Consider the following 17,724-nt stretch of genomic DNA (forward strand, 5'->3'; position numbering starts at 1 on the left):
CCAAAAGAACTTAAAATCTAAGAGGCGAGGGAAGTAGCACGCAATAGGAGGGGGGATATTGAATGGTTGGTAAGTATGTGTGTTTTAGGAGACAAAAGAGGATGGGTAGGTAAGTTTGAATAGATGGGTTTTAAGCACTCCTTTAAATAAGCAGAAAGTAGAACCAAGCTGAATAGGATGTGAAAGACCATTCCAGAGAATCTGGGCAGCTCTGGAAAAGTTTTAAAGCTGTGCGTGTAATGAGGTTATGAAAGAGGAAATCAGGAACAAAGACAGTGGTTAGGGGTGTATGTTTCTTTTAGTTTAGAAAGCCAAGTGGGCCAAGCCAAGAACTGTGGAGGGATTTGAAGGCATAGCACAGAAGCATAAATTCAATTCTAAGGTAAAATTTAAGCCAAAGAAGAGAGAGGCAGGTGAAAAGAAGTGGTAGGAAGAATGGATAAGTCTGGCTGCAGCATTCATGATAGATTGTAGAGGAGAGAGTCTGGTTAGTGGAAAGTCAGAGAGGAGGATGCTCTCATCATCATCCAGCCGAGAGGTGATAGGAGTTTGTACAAGGGGGTAAAAGAGAGGGCAAAATGTAATTGTAATTGACTAGGCCTTCAATAGCTAGGGAAAAGGAAACAGTCACCCCCTACAGACACCCTATCCTAGCCATGACTCCTGACAGTATGAATATCCCCTGATGGTGGGAATACTCATAGACGGGAGCCTAGGCCCGAATAGCCCTAGGAGTAGTGACTGGGCTTGAGACTATGGGTTCCTTCCCTGATGAAAGAACCAGTGTCTCCCTGAGGCCTAGTAACAACAAAACAACAACAAAACACCAAAAGTAGTTCAACTTATCTTAATTAGCAAAAAGAGGAGCAGGGACTCCGGAGAGGACAACACACCAGCTCTTCACATCCCAGAAGTGAATATCAACCGCATAGCATGAAGTGTGAGGCCAGACTAAATCAGCAGTAATGACCACCAGCTCCAGCTGATACAAGGGTGTGGTCATTACAAACAACAACACAGAAACAAGTAAAAACAAAGAGACTGTCAGATAACCTCACGTGCAGCTTGTCTCACAGATCTTCTAACCTTAGTCACGGAAGGGACCGCAACAATAATGCCAAGATAATGTGCCTGAGGGGAGGGACGAGCAACAGTGTTATTAACAGTTAAAAATATGCCAGGGGTTTATTTGAAATGTGAGGGGGGAAGATGATCAGTTCTGCTTTATCCAGTTTTAGTTTCAGAAATCTGTCAACCATCCATGATGACATGGCTGACAGACAGCATGACACCTTTTCCAGTACTTTGGGAGACAAATCAGGGATGGACAGAAAGATTTGAGTGCCCCCAGCATACAGATGGTACTGTAAACCAAAGAAGGATCTGAGACTACTATAGTTACATAGTAAGTCAGGTTGAAAAAAGATGAAAGTCCATCAAGTTCAACCACGAGGGTAATAAACATATCTCAGATATAAAACCCTATGGAAATTGCTGATCCAGAGGAGGGCAAAAAAAACCCTGGTACAATTTGCTTCAACAGGGATAAAAAAATTCTTTCCTGATTACAATACACAGTAAAAAAAATTTTCCAAAACACTGATTAAGCCATTAATCTGCTATAGGCAGGGATTTCAGTCTTCCCTCCTCAAGTGTACACACTGCAATAGTATCTCTTACCTGGTGATCCTGCCATGATGGGTCTAGTACAAACATTGTCCTAAAATAAAGCCATGTTCCTGTGTTTTTATCCTATCACACAGGTTTCCAACACAGACTATTAAGTGGCTGATTCAAACACAGTACATACTGCATGCATTTATACAAAAAGTGACAAAATGTGCCGCATGGAGCCATTTTCTATCAAAGCCTAGCCAGAGAGAGTAGGTAGCACACCATACCAATCTTTTTTTTTTTTTTTTTTTTTTTTTTTTTTTTTTTTAAGATTTAGGATTTTTTTTTCCAACTTTTTTTTACCATCTCAGCAAGATAACTGTTTCTGTCCACCTCAGCCCAGATTGGAATTGGTCTGTCTTTTTTGCCTTCCTCTGGACCAACTATGTCTTATAGGGTTTTATATCTGGGATATGTTTATTTCCCTAGTGGTTGAACTTGATGGACTTTTTGCAACCTAACCTACTATGTAATTTTGTAACTTGAGATTGGCCCCAGAATAGGGTAGAATTTTACAAGTGGGAAAACAAGATAAAATCCTGAACAAATTTAACTAAACTTTAACTAGAACAATTATCTATTATTTCTATATGCTATCTAAATCTAAAAAAGTTTGCCTTTATGTTTTATTATTTTTTAAATTACCTTCACAAATCTAAACAATTTGACTATCTAAAGCATAGGTTTACAACCAGACTGATTGCAATCTACTATCAATCATAGCCATGTGATGGGTAGATCGGGACCCCACCATCAAAAGTGGGATGGGTCCGAGTCCACACTGCCTACCCACCAGCCAACCACATTATTTTCCATTATATTAAGAACTTAATATACTTAGGACTTAGGTAAGCTATGAAAAGTAGAGTGCAAGTGGTGTAAATTGGGAGTGGAGGGATGCGGGGAAATGCAGAAGTGCTGGTGGATTAGAGGTGGAAGTGATAATGGCAGAAGTGCAGGTGATGCAGAGTAAAGCAGTAAGGGAATAGGGATATTTAGGTGAGTATTGAAATTTTGCTAAGTTCACTTCAAAATGTTCTAAGCAGATCCCTGTTTTTTTGGAGCTGCCTACCTCTGCTCTAAAGCATGATTTGTGCTATTAGGTTGGATTAATAAATGATAGGTAGAATTCGGGAAGCATTAAGATTCCCATAATTTGTAAAAATTATACATCTTCTTTCCGATTCTGCATACTACTAGTACGCAAAACTGCATGTCGGTGTCATTGTTTTAAATTAGTAGTTGTCTATATGTACCCCTCCTAATCTGGATAGATTTGAAAATCTGATAGAATCTGTGCTTTAAAATATTACAGGTATTTATAATATTATTTTGAGAGTTCCAAAAAGAAAAACTATTTGGGGATATGTGGAATTAGTATGCAATTATTAAGACTGTAAACTGAGTTAGAAAAAGTTATTTCTCTTAAAAAAAAGAATGTGATATTATGCTATAGTTTTTTTTTCTTTTTTGACACACTAATGTCACTGCATATGAGTAATACCTCTTTTTACCTACGTTTTACTTTTTTTATTTTTTGTTACTTTTAAATGTATTCCAATTTTTTTTCTCTACACATTCTATATTCTGTTCTTGATATGCAGATTTTAAAGTTATGTTTACATATTGCATTAATAGGCCAATTAAGAGATGGAGTTGGCAATTACTGTTTAAATATGTGTATTTTGTTTTAAAAAATGGAATGTTTTATTTCTGAACAGTTTTTGTGCCACAGTGCATGCGCTACATGTTTGGTGAAATATAAAGATGTAAGTTGTTTGCTAAATACTGATAGAAAGTGTTTTATTTTGAAACAAAGGTTTTTACTCATTCTTTTTTTTAAGAAACAGGATGCTTTTTCAATTGATTTTCTGATGTCCACATATAGCTTCATCGCAAACTGGAGAATTTCAGAGATCACCTTCAAGGCAATGACAAAGGATTCTCGCTCCGAGTAAATGTACGATTTATCTCGGCGATTTTTTTTTTCATGCATCTATATATTTTGTTTATTATCTGATGGCTATTAGCACCAGAATTCCAAATATTCACTACTTTTCATTTAGCCTTTCCTGTTCCTTCATTTACGTTTTACATATACATCTTTGAATTGACATGCTCCTAAATTTCTCCATTATTAAATTTGTTTTTAAAAACATTAAATGTCCTAATATTTGGTGAGGATTCAGATTATATATTGACAGGTAAAGAAAAAAATATCTGGGTTGAATAATACTTGAAATATATCCGATATATATCAAATTAAAAATACAGAAACCTTTACTTTAGTAATTACAACTTTTTTTGCAAGGCATACTGCATGATGATTTGTATGTGTATAGAACAAAATCAATGTGTTAATATGAAAAAAAATTTAAATCATTTTAGGGCATAATTACATTTCTTCTAAAATATGAAACCATCTCCAAAATCTTGCATTCTGATGCAAATTGGATTGCAGTTAAAGTGGCACCACTATACAGTGCCTTGTAATTTTTATAAATATTGTCAGAGTACACCCAGCATGTATTTAAGGATTGTTTTTCTATTTGCAGTGTGCTCAGCCCTGGCCATTAAAGTTAATGAACTGAGAGCTGTATATCACAAAATAATTCCTTCGCTTGCTGAGAATATGTGTAACTGGTGTTGAACTAAAGAGAAAAATAATGTGACAGTAATAGACTTTATAGAATTGATTATCTTGTTAATGGAATACATACCATTTAATACATTCTGAATAATTAATATAGGCATTAAATAGATTTTGACTAATTCATATAGGCTGCATGATCATTTTATTAGAGTTTATTAGAGTTTAAATCAGTCAAAAGAATCTGCCCAAAGATACTTAAGATTTTAGATACTGTATTGTATATGGGTAGATATTCTAAATTATTTGAAAGTATATAATACACTGTTTTTGAGTTTAAGACTCTCTAAAAATTTTTTCAAAAGGAACAAATTAAAGTTTCACATTTTGTTTTGTTTATAATAATGTGCTTTAGACCTAGACAATACTGTTCTTTTCATATTTTGAAAAACAAAACAATTCTTTTTTTTCCCCTGATTTTACACTGGAAATGTGATTTACTTTTTTTTACAAAACTATATTATATGTTTTTTTTTTATATATGTTCCTGGTATGTCTGCAGGCTTGATATATGGAAACTGTTTCCTGGATGGTTTTAAAGTTGTCATCTAATTAAAAAAACAATATTTATGTAATTTAGAATTGTTTGTGTAATATTGCATGAAAATCAAAATGTTTTGGTGAATTTACCCTGTATTACATTTGGTCAAAGAACTAGTAAGATTTATTGATTTATTTATTTGATCTACTCAACGATTTTAGAATTTTCAGTGACACATTTAACCCTTAAACTTGTCACTAATATTGGAAAGAAAAAAAAGCATGCATATGAGAAACATCATTTTTGATTGTCCCTCTGTTATGTGTAGTTTTGTTTGGCAAAAAAAAACAAAAAACATTTTTTTAAATTTCACATTACCCTTTGAAAATATATTTGTACTGGAAAAAAATGTCAGTGATTTTAAATGAACCCCCTGCTATTGTTTTTTTTTTTTTTTTTCTAAAACCATTTGCAGAATTACTTCTGAAACTTTTCTGTTAACACCATTCCTTATTTAACCGTGTTTTCTTTTCCCTCACTGCACAACCAGGCTCGGCTTCCTTCCTGCTCATCCACCTATAGTGTTTCGGAGGTATACTTGCATGTGCCTTTTTTTTTACAATTTATTTTCCCCTTTCATAGTTCACATACTCACCCTCACCTCCACTGTGTATTATTCAATTTTTTATTTTTTGTTTTGCCTAAAATTGTGCATAAATGAGGAACAAATAGCATAAAAATATGTATTTGCATGCTCACCTTGCTCTTGTGTTTGTATATTGTTTAAATTCACTGTGGCTGTGTGTAATTATTGCAACATAGACCATTATCTCAACTGCACAAAAGAGTAAAGAAACTAATAGATAGATAATCATTTTATCTATCTATACATTAAATATATTCTTTGTACAAAGTAAATTCATCAGGTAACATTTAGTACCTTTATTGTAGCCTATGTGACATAAATAGAACAAGTACAAAATAAATAAAATGAGTATCATTTATCCCAATTCATAAGCTGTTTTTGAAGTTTTTTTTTATTAATAAGTTTTTTGTGGACGTAAGAAAGATGATTATAACAATTTCCTTATACTCCAACAAACTGGTTGACATTCTAGTAACTTCCATTGTGTAGATAGGGGCTGAAGTACTTTACTGAAATAATACATCCATTTTATTTCTGTATCCATTGTTGATCATAATAGAAAGGTTAGTGTCTTTGCTTTGAATGATAACTGTATAGTGTGTGTGATGAGAATTTTATTATCTTTAGCGGAAACTGTGGCTTTGCTTCCCATAATATGCAATATTGTTTAGTGATTACATTCATTTCCATGATAGCCTATGTGGCTTACATAAAACTGTAAATCTACTTTTGCTAAACAGATGTTTAATTTGTTTGATCCAGCCATGTACAATGTATGTATAGATGATTTTGGTGGCTTAGGGCCAAAAAATAATTGTACAGAATAGGTCTTGATGTCTATATTTTTGTTTCTAGATGCACAGAATTAAATTAGGACCTCTACTAGCATATTTCTCCTCACCATATTCATGATGCATTAAGCTGTGACGGTAGGGACAGTGTCAAACAGTTCTGGTCGGGACAGTGTCAAACAGACCTGGACAGGTCAGCTCCAGGGGATTCCAATGCTTTTTGTAGACCTCACAAAATGGTGCCCAGCAAACAGCTAACCCTTTAGAAAGAAGCCACAACTCAAAAAAAATTCTTGGCAGGATGCCAATAAAGGGACTTTTAAGACTTCAACATATTCAATTTACATACATTTAAATACAACTAATTGTAAAAATACACACTTTTTATTACAATTCCATAAATACAACAAATATATAAAAAATGCATAAAATATTATCTCAAAATGAGATTACAATAATACAGGCACAGTTGGTGCCCTCAATGTTACTCATAAACATACATAAATATCAATGTCTACAATATATAAAAACATTGTGTGATGCTTACCTTAAGTAATAAAATCATATTTTATACATACCACCTACAGGTCCAACGCGCTAATCCAGAAACCAGACCTCCCCTTAAATTTGACGTTGGGATCAATGACAGAGGGGCATCATAAGGCACATTCTCAAGTAAATGTACAGTCAATTCCAAATCAATTACACGCTACCAAAGGCTACAAAAAAAATTAATAAAAATTGCTAACACTCATGGTAAAAATACTACTTAACCACTAATTGGAAACAAATTGTTTCCAAAAAACAGTATTCCAAAAACTATTGTCTCTTTCCCAAACTTACACCAACCAGTCTTATCTTAGAATCTATGTTGAAAGATCCAAAACAAAAAAAAGAGAAACACCATAAAACAAACTAAGGAGAAAGCCTCAGTAATCTCTCTAACCCTCTCAAACATTTAACTCTATCACTGAAAATCAACTTAAGGTGAAAGTGCCTACCAATACCAAAAAATATATTCCAAGTAACAGTCAGTGATAAACTAACATTTCCCTAATATCTCCCCAACACATATTGTCACATTGCTGCCAGGCCCTCACCCATCCACTTAAAGTTCATATCAGTAACCCCTCACCTCTCTATACAATGGGTGAACCAACTTACCACCTATGTTCTTTTAGTTTTATGGCTAAGGGTCTGACAGCAATGGGACAGTCTCTATATCCAGCATTCTTTCAAAAGATATTTGTGGACCTTTTCAGACTCCTTGCAACAAAAACAAATAAGTACTGTCCGTGATCCTTTTTTTTCTACCCACAAAACCTTATATAATAAGCCTAAATAATATAAAAAAAATATCATGGATAGTACTCAATTTTCTTGTTGCTGCTGTCACAGATTCCCGCAAGTCCAGGTCACCTGTGCCTCCTTCTTGCTCATCTTTCCTGCGGCCCCCTGCTGCTAGCACCATCTCTGCCTCTGGATCCAACACTCTGTTTACTTCCTGCTCCAAGTCAGGTGATTCTCTGTCAGCTGCTCCCTTACCTCAGAGAACCAGAGTATTCCGCAGACGCACTCCCTCTGCTGGCCAACATCTAAATAACCCCCTCAGACCATCCTAGCAACAGCTTTTTCCTCTGCTGGTGGGATTGATGTCTGCGGCTCACTTGATCCACTCCTATCTTCCCTTCCTAAGGAAGTGACCTGGCAACAGGAAGTTGCCTAAACAAGGAGTTCCTTTTGCATTGCTTCCAGGTTACTGTCGTTTATCTTTATTGTTCCTGATTCTCAGTGTACCGACCCCAGCTTGTTCCTGTTTCCTGACCATCCTTGTTTGCTGCCGATCCTGACCTTTTGGCTTGACTTACTACCCTCCAGGATTTCCCTTTTGTACTACACTTGTACCCTGCTTGTTGGCAGTCACCTGCCTTGGCAAGCATGGAGGCCGCAACCTGGCAGTAGCTTGCTGCACAATATCCTCACCTCTAGAAGCTCTGGGGAAGACCAAGCTACTACTAAGACCCTGCGCTCCGTGCACGTCTCCACCCACAGGAGTGACACAGTGGGCCCACCACTTTGCCTTGTGGAGCCGTGACAGTTGTTCAGGCCATTGACCCCACTGACATTCCCCTACCTGATTCCATGCAGGACCTATGTGAGCAGATCCAGAAACAAGAGTCACTCCAAGTTAAAGTTATGGACTTTCTCCCGACATGGGATGAATGCCCTAATGGGCTCCAGTCAGCCAATAGCCAATCCCCTGCCTTTGCAACTACAACCCCAGCTCCTGTACCTGGGATTTCTGTACCCACTGCAGTTCCAGATGCTTTGCCGCCATGTTCTACACTTCGGCTTCCAGCCCCCCTCGCTACTCTAGGGACCCCAAACTCTGTTGAGGATTTGTGAACCAGTGCCAAATTCAGTTCGAGTTACAGCCCTGAAACTTTCCCACTGAACATACCAAGGTGGTGTTTTTTATTTCATTATTGTCGGGAGAGGCACATGCTTGGGCTTTGCCCCTCCGAGGAAAGAGGGATCCCATCCTGGGAAACTTCGGTGCCTTTTTTGCAGACATTCTGCAAAGTCTTTGATGAACCTGGCCGGGCTTCTTCGGCAGCTGTTGAGATTTTGAGCCTACGTGAAGCCTCTCTCTCAGTAGGTCAATATGCTGTTAGATTCCGAACCTTATCCTCTGAACTGAAATGGAATAATTAGCTCTGGTGGCGGGTTTCTGGCAGGGGCTCGCAGGGAATATTAAAGATGAGCTGGCCGGTCGTGATCTTCCTCCTACCCTAGATGACATGGTGTCCCTTTGTGTCCAGATTAACAGCCCGCTTCCAAGAGCGGGCCTAGGAGACCCAGAGAGTTTGGTGCCCCATTAAACTGGCTCCAACGTTTCATAACCCCCCGCTTCCTCTTGTGGAACCCATGTAAGTGGACCATGCCGTCTTTCCCCTGAAGAACGGGCACAAAGCAGACACCGGAATCTCTGCTTGTACTGTGCAGGAGAAGGCCACTACAAGAACAAGTGTCCCATGAAGGCCCCAAACACCAGTGCCTAGGGAAATGGGGAGAAGGCTCCCTAGGCAAACCTACTACCTCTCTTTCCTCTAAAATAAGCTTCCCTGTCCAGATCTCGTCTGATAAACACCAATTCTGGACCCTTGCCTTCCTGGACTCTGGCGCTGCTGGGAATTTCATTATTCAACGTTTAGTCTTGGAATACAATATTCCTCTGGTGCCCCTATCTAAGCCACTGGTAGTCTCTGTGGTCAATGCCATGGCTTTACTGGATTACATACATCCAGCATGCCAAAGTACCACTCACCATGAAACTTGGGGCCCTAAACAAGGAGGCAATTTCCTTTTTGGTGGTGCCCAAGATTATTCATCCTGTCCTGTTAGGGCTACCATGGCTACGCAAAAATGCCCCCATCATCGAAAGGAGATCTGGAGACATACTGTCATGAAGCAGCACATGCTTTCGGGAATGCCTTCCTCAAATCCTTCCTGTCCGGCAGGTTTGCTCCACCACCACATTCCCTGTCGCTGGGCTACCCAAACAATACTGGGGATTTCAGGATGTTTTAAGCAAAAAAACAGGCGTAGACTCTACCACCACATTGCCCCCACGATTGTGGAATAGATCCCCTTCCTGGTGCCTCTCCTCCCCATGGCAAAGTCTATTCTCTCTCTATTCCTGAGACCAAAGCCATGTCTGAATATATTCAGGAGAATTTGGGGAGGGGCTTTATCTGTAAATTTTCCTCTCCAGCAGGGGCTGGTTTCTTCTTTTTTTCAGAAAAAAGGTAGATCTCTTCGGCAAAACAGACTGTGCGCCAAGGCAGAGAAATGCCTTTTTGAGTGCCCTGAAGTTCTGTTCCTGGGCTATATCGTCTCTGCTGAAGGTTTGCCGATGGATCTTGCCAAACTCACTGCCATTCCAGACTCACCACAACCCCTTGTGGTGTTGTTCGCCTACATGGCCTACCCTCCCACATAATGTCTGATCGCGGAGTACAATTCACTTTCTGCTTCTGGAAGACCCTCTGTTGTCAGCTAAAGATCCAGTTAGACCTCTCTTCAGCCTATCACCCTCAGACCAATGGGCAAACTGAAAGGATTAATCAGGCGCTGGAACAATACTTACGTATGTATACCAACTCCCAACAGGATGACTGGTCAGAACTCCTGCCATGGGCCGAACTTGCCCACAAGAATCGCATCAGCGGGTTGTCTCCTTTTTTTTATTGTTTCCAGTCTTCATCCTCCGATTCCTGCTCCTGTCCCTTTCGTGTCCAACTTTCCTGCCGCTGCCGCTAATCACCTCCAGCAATTTTGGAAGAAATTCCAAGAGGCCTTGCTACATTCCTCGGCACGCTACAAAAAATGGACTGACAAGAAGAGAGCTCCTGCTCCTCAGCTGTCCCCCGGTGACAAGGTTTGGCTTTCCACCAAACATATTCGCTTGTGAGTGCCTTCTCTCAAGTTTGCACCTTGCTTCATTGGTCTTGTCCCAGATCAACCCTGTCTCTTACAAGTTGAATCTGCCTCCATCCTTTAGGATACATAACACATTTCATGTTTCCCTGCTTAAACCAGTGGTTCTTAACAAATTCTCTGAGGAATACATTACGCCGGGTCCTGTTTCTTCTGCCTCGGAGGAGGAGTACGAAGTTGAACAAATCTTGCATTCCAGGCTTGTCCGAGGTTGTCTACAATACCTGGTCCATTGGAAGGGCTATGGTCCAGAGGAAAGCTCCTGGGTCGCTCTAAAAGATCTCCATGCCCCCCACCTATATAAGGAATTCCATGCCAGCTTTCCCTACAAACCCAGGGGGTTCGGGGGAGTGGGGCCTAAGAGGGGGGGGTATTGTCACAGATTCCCTTAAGTCCAGGTCACCTGTGCCTTCTTTTTGCTCACCTTCCTTGCAGCCCCCCGCTGCCAGCACCATCTCTGCCTCTGGATCCAACACTCTGTTTATGTCCTGCTCCAAGTCAGGTGATTCTCTGTCAGCTACTCTCTTGTCTTAGAGAACCAGAGTATTCCGCATACGCGCTCCCTCTGCTGGCCAACATCTAAATAACACCTGAGACCATCCCAGCAACAGCACTCCTTCTGCTGGTGGGATTGATGTCTGCAGCTCACTTGATCCACGCCCATCTTCCCTTCTTAAGGAAGTGACCTGGCAACAGGAAGTTGCCTAAACAAGCATTTTTTGTCTCTGCTTCCAGGTTACTGTTGTTTATCTTTGTTGGTCCTGATTCTCAGTGTATCCCCGGCTCGTTACTCACTCTTCCTGCTTGCTGCCCGTCCTGACCTCTTGCCTGTTTTTTGACCGTCCTTGTTCGCTGCCGGTCTTGACCTTTTGGCTTGTCCTGCTTGTTGGCAGTCACCTGCCTTGACAGTAGCTTGCCGTACAACATCCTCACCTCTAGAGGCTCTGGAGAAGACAAAGCTACTGCTTACACCCTGGGCCCCGTGCGGGTCTCCACCCACAGGGTGGGTGACACAGTGGGTTCACCACTTTGCCTTGTGGAGCCGTGACAGCTGCAAGTGCATTAATTTTCCCTCAATCACTTTGACCATGATGTCAGACCTTGCAGAAATGCTTTATTCAAAATTTTAAATCTTCTATGCCTCGTACTGATTTCATTTCTCCATGCATGCCTTTATTAGGCCTTTGGAAATGTCAGATTGCTTGAAAAATTAGTTTTTTTTTTTTTTTTAAATATTACTTTAAGATATTACAATGTGTTAACTCAGGGGTGTCAAACTCTGCCTGGGGGACCAAATTTGGCCTGGCACGTCCTTTTTTTTGGCCCCCCCAAAAAATTCTAATAATAATTGCAGCAGGCCCGCTGCTACTGCAATCCGTAGTAAGCGGGTCAGCTGCAATAATATTAAGCTGCTGTTCTATAGACGCGAGTACAATGCGGCTACTACAATTCCCGGCATCACTCACGTTTCTAGACCAGCCTCCCTGCCTATGCATGGCCCCTAATTTTATAGGCGCAAGTGATGCCGGGAATTGTAGGAGTGGCATCACTCATGTCTATTGAACAGCAGCCTGTGCGTGGACCCGACAGAGTTTATTCTGACAGGTATCTCCAATAATTAGGAATTATTTGTATTATGATTATCAGGAATTATCATAGAGCTATTGCTATATTAATTGTTTTACTGTACTTCTAATCTCAATAAGAAGAAACAAGACCACATGAGAAGAGCATGCAGTAATATTCAGTAGATTGATCTAAATTTGTTCCTCAGCTCAGTAACCCTAACCCTATTGCTACACAATATCCTTATCAAACATTTACTACTATGGTTACAGCTATAGACAATAGTGGGCACAAATATTCTCCTTGCCTAACATGTCCTCTGCTGCTTTCCGTTTATTACCGGTTGCCTATTTGATTATTTCCAGGAAACACTTTTCTGTAAACAATTAGGAATCGCATGGTGATACTTTTGTCATTATTTTAATGAACAGGGACTTTCAGCCACTCATAACATTAAGCTCCGCATTTTTTTTTTTTTTTTTGACGCAGGGAATTGTAGTAGCATTGCTATTTCAGTGAAGAGGGAGATCCAGCCACTTATAAGATTAAGCCCCACATTGGCCACGTCTGTCATTTCCAGCACTCCCCCTCAGCTACTGGTGGGAGGTGCCAGGCAGTCAGGATTTCATAAGCATCTTCCGCGGTTAGTCAAGACGCACAAGGGCCCCCTCCTGTTGACATTCATTAGCGAATAGAGAAAAAGGCAAATGACTTTTTCCTAAATAAAAAAAAAAAATTCTTAGGCCTCTTTTTCTATTGTAGGCTTGTTCCAGATTGAATGTTAGGCAAAACCTATTTGTTTCCATATGAAAATGTTTTATATCTAATGAGAAGGAAAAACGTACTCATTTTTTTCAATACATTTCAAGTTTGGCCCGCGACTTGTTTTAAGTTTTTAATTTCGGCCCTCTGTGTATTTGAGTTTGACACCCCTGTGTTAACTTAAAGTATGCCTGTATTTTCCATATTCTTAGATTTCTTTTTTTCTTTTTTTAAGTTTATTACACAGTTCAGCTTTATTTTTTTCAGTTCAAAGTTTGTAAATAAATATATAAACTACTGAACAATGGAGGAGAAAATTTTACTAAATGTATTTAAATCTGTAAACCGCGCACATTTTTCTAATTTTTAGTTTTGACTATATTGATTTTTTTTAAATTAAAAAATTAAAGTCCTTTAGTTCATACTTAGTTTCATCCATCTAGAAAAGGAAAACAATACACCCATCAAAGAAGGTATTATATTAACATTCAGGAAAATAAAAATTGTGATTTAGGACTTGTGTTGAGTTCAGCTGTCATTACCTAGTAAACTGCTTTTACATTTTTTCTACAAGTATTTTAACTGTGATTGTGATGATCAAATGTGGGCATACGCTTCTCTCTCTAAAAGTTTTTACCCATCCTTTATGAAACATATATGCCTATATTGCATAATCCAACCACCACTTTTTTTCAGCAAGTTCTAGAAAGTAGTATATAAATATCACATTCCTTTTATGTAACTAGGTAGGAATTGTACTGACATGTCACAAAAATATGTGAGATGCCTTAAGAATACTTGAGCATCAGAAAAAAAGCCAGTTAATCCCTAAGAATAATACTATGTAGCATTTACCTTGTGGCCATAAAATTCTTTTTCTACATCTTTTGGGTGTCCAAAAAGATATTGGCTAAAGTTATACTATGTTGCTAATGGCACCCACTAAACAAGTGCTTGGTTCGGATTTGCCTAAACACTTTTAGCAGTATATATGTTAAGTGAGTCTACATATAAACCAGTTACATAAACCATGCAGTTTTATTTTTTCAAGATTTTATTTACTGACTTTTTATGTTTGGGATCAAAGGTATTAAGGATTTTAAAATTATGCAAAAAAAAATAAAAGACTTATTTTCTAGCTAGAATAATTATGTAGAATTGATATCAGAAAATATCAGGGTATTGATCAGCTGTCTGGATATTGGTCTGGGTAACATCAACTGAGTTCTCCTGTGCCTGGGTATCAACTAACACAGTGATACTCAATTCATAGTATATTCATGCATTATGTTTCACGTCAGAATTAAATTAAAATAAATAAAAACATCAATTTCTCTGTCCCCGACGCGTTTCGCCCCACCGGCCTTCCTCAGGGTACTAGGAGACCTTAAAAATTATAATACGTAGTGCAATCAGAATGATTCGAAAGTACCATCAACTGTCATTATAGGTTATATGTATATTGTAAATATCTGGGAGCATCCAATTCTTCCCATTGGATGCATCCAGAGATTAGCTTACTTGGTATATTGCTGATATTTTGACCATAAAGGACACAGACAGAGTGCTTCCTATTGGCCAGGAGTAGGTATCCCGATTAGGGTGATAATAAAGTCGAAACAGAGAAGGTATAAAGGGAGCACAAAGGGTTAATCCTAATTCAGTCCAATTATCATCATGATTAAAGTTGGTATAAATGTCTTACTTGAAAACCGGTCATTATTTAGTGAATTTGCTGAGGGTTCAAATGTCACTTCATAACTCCTAATAGATGTAGGTACCTTTCTTAGTTTGAGGGGTTCCTAATAATAGGACTTGTCTGGAAAATGATTGGAACGAAAAAACATTTATTAAAAGGGATTTTATTCAGTTAGCCTATATATATAATAAATATATCAATGTACTTACTGTATCTTTCAAGTATTATTTTATACTTGTCAAAGAGGAATTACAGTGTTATACTTGTATCTGTAATATAATATATTGTACTGTTAAATAATTATTTAGAGCATAAACTTGAGATATCTAAAGAATCCACAAGGGGGGATACCTCCCGGTTTGGTTTCAATTAGGCATTGAAGCTGTCATTTGTTCTTCAATACGTATTGTAACAACTTCTAGAAAACAAAATATATTTGCATGTATGATGTTTATACTATGTTTGTATAATTGCTATGTTAAATAAAGAGCAAATGTCAAACAAAAGATGTACCTTGTATGCGCTTAATTTCTTGTTGTTCTACGTTGTGCATGCAGGCTAATATGGATTGTCTAAGAAGATACATGGATGTATTGAAAAACTTTTTTTTTTTTTTCTTCCCCCGTTCTTACAAATAACAGAGTGATAAAATAGAAGAAATCTTACAGTTTTGTTTCCTCGTTGTGCTATATTGGTAAGGGCGAGCAGGCTGGCAGCTGCCCAAACAGGGACTGGTGCTGTCTCCTCTCCGCCCTTAAATGGGTTAATCTCTGGGTCTGATTGTAATACTGCACATGCGATAATAACGGCCCATGCGCAACACCCATCCCTGGTGTTGTTACTTTTAGATAAACTTTTGGTGTTGCTGTTCCTACGTGTAGCTCCATGTTGGGGGCGGGTCACATTTGTTTCCGCCCCTTCTGAAACTACACTGGATTAACATCTGTGAGTGGTAGTGTACCGCCCAAAGGGAGGGAAATTACCATTTTTTTTATCCTCCTCTTAAACCGCCTTCACTTGCCCGGCAAGTCCTGGGCACCCATAGAAGTGGATGTCCAAATGGGGGACGAGGGGGGCAAGCCAGTATCCGATAAACAGGATCCGGTTTCCTAATACACCCAATGTATAGGGTGCTCCTGTCCCTCGTAAGGCTGGTCGTGGGGGGAGGATATACCTATTACTGCCTTAATGTTTAGTTACAGAGTGTTACAAATGTTTGTGTATGAACAGAAGGGTTTCTTACAGAGCCTGATATAGTACAGATAAAGAATGTGAATACAAAAAAGGCAAAAGCAAAAACAAATGCCCATATGGGTACAAATACAATACAGGTACAGTACATAACTGATGCAGTGATGTTAATAGTACAGATCATAATAAAATATATAATGTAGTATATCATACATTTTTTGGTCAGTAGATCCTAGAGTGTAGGCGTTGTTTATGATGTGGTAGTATTGGGCATGAAAGGTACTAATGACATTCCCTGATATTTCTTTGTACCAGTGTTGCATAAGATTTTGTAACACATTTGTATGTATTCTGGATGGTCCATTGTGACAATATTCCCTCCTTTGCCTGAAGGTTTTATTGTAATGTTTTTGTTGTTCCTGAGTTTGGTCAATGCTTTTTGGAGGGTAGGGGTAATGTTTTTAGGTAGTCTGTTTGTGTCCGGGGTCATATCTGATTTCTGTTATAACAATATTGGTAAAGGTTTTAATTTGGGGATAGTTTGAGATTGTAGGGTAGAAGGTTGGTTTAGGGTGTCTAGTGGGAAAGATTGTCTAGTTGGGAGACTAAGGATGGGAAGAATTGGATGCTCCCAGTGTGTGTTGGTTCCCATTTGGAGGTTCCTGATTATCTGATTTATTTTCTTCTAATAATACATAAAGAATTTTGAGATTTTTAAAATCCTGAGTATTGAAATAATTGAATTCTGATGGTATTGTGAATTTTGATTGAGGTTGAGATTTATCAAACATGACTTTGAGAGTGAGATTCCTGGCAAAAAACTGGATGTCTTTAACAAATTCAAATTTGTCCAGGTCTGTGGATGGACAGAAGGATAAACCCAGTTTTAATAGTTTGAGTTCCAACATCCTGTGTTGGGGTGTAAGATGACAAATTTGTGATTTCTAGGTCCTGTCCTCTGGGAGTATTTTCAGTAAGTAATTGTCCATAGAACTAGTGATCGGCGTTGGGGATAGGAGAGGTGGGGGGTGCAGGTCTAAAAAAGATTTTTTTGTTTTGGGTATGGCTCCTAGTGCGCAGGTTTGATTTGGTGGGACAGACAGTGGTAAGTGTTTTGGTGGGAGAATGGGGAGGTCTAGGGGTGATAAGAGTGGTACTGGACTGTCCAATCGTGATATTATCTCAGATGTGTTGATTGAGGTCTAGGGGCCGGAGGTTTGGTTGTTAATTGGTGGGTACTGTGATGAAGGGCCAGTGGACATAAGGGGAAGCAGTGAGATATCTAAAGATATTAGGGAGGGTTTCTGCTTGGGGTTCACAGTGATGGAAGGACTAGAATCACGCTTTTGGTGTTTTTTTCCTTGGTATGTATTGGGATCTCGAGTCTGTGGTTCATCTAATTAGGTGTAAAGGGGTTGGCAGAAGTGATAACTGTGAGGGTTGAGTGTGCTCAGGTTGGTCTTGTGGTGTGTTAATTTTGTTGGTGGGTTGGGGTTCAGTGGATTTTTGGGGGAAATCGGAGTCACATTTGTTTTGGGTGTGGTATCCCATTTATAGGCATTTGTTTAATAAATGCACATTTATCTTTCTGAAATTTTCTGTCTTTTTTTGTTGTATATCTTAGTGTTAAACTTTTCTAAGTGCAACCTAAGTGTGGTGTATTTCTCTCGAAAGGGAGTTGAGTAGGTAATTTCTAAGATTTTTGAATATTCGTTATCGTCGCATGCACAGTATTCCAATCAGACCCAGGGATTAGCCCATTTA

General features: G+C 38.8%; 1 protein-coding gene across 31 annotated transcripts in view; it reads left to right on the forward strand.

Moving 5' to 3' along the window:
* The window catches only part of GPHN (gephyrin), a 401,006-nt gene that overhangs the window by 247,820 nt on the left and 135,462 nt on the right, over positions 1-17,724 (forward strand). For 13 of the 31 annotated variants that reach the window (XM_072428975.1, XM_072428977.1, XM_072428985.1 and 10 more), the window contains 2 exons: positions 3,563-3,634; positions 5,356-5,397. The exons of 8 other annotated variants lie outside the window; for them this stretch is intronic. In XM_072428975.1, the coding sequence (XP_072285076.1) occupies positions 3,563-3,634; positions 5,356-5,397 (114 nt within the window). The remainder of the gene's footprint in view (positions 1-3,562; positions 3,635-5,355; positions 5,398-17,724) is intronic. 10 more of the 31 variants (XM_072428981.1, XM_072428984.1, XM_072428991.1 and 7 more) reach the window with 1 other exon arrangement.

This window comes from Pyxicephalus adspersus, chromosome 12 (assembly GCF_032062135.1).
Source record: "Pyxicephalus adspersus chromosome 12, UCB_Pads_2.0, whole genome shotgun sequence".
NCBI classification, from domain to species: Eukaryota; Metazoa; Chordata; class Amphibia; order Anura; family Pyxicephalidae; genus Pyxicephalus; species Pyxicephalus adspersus.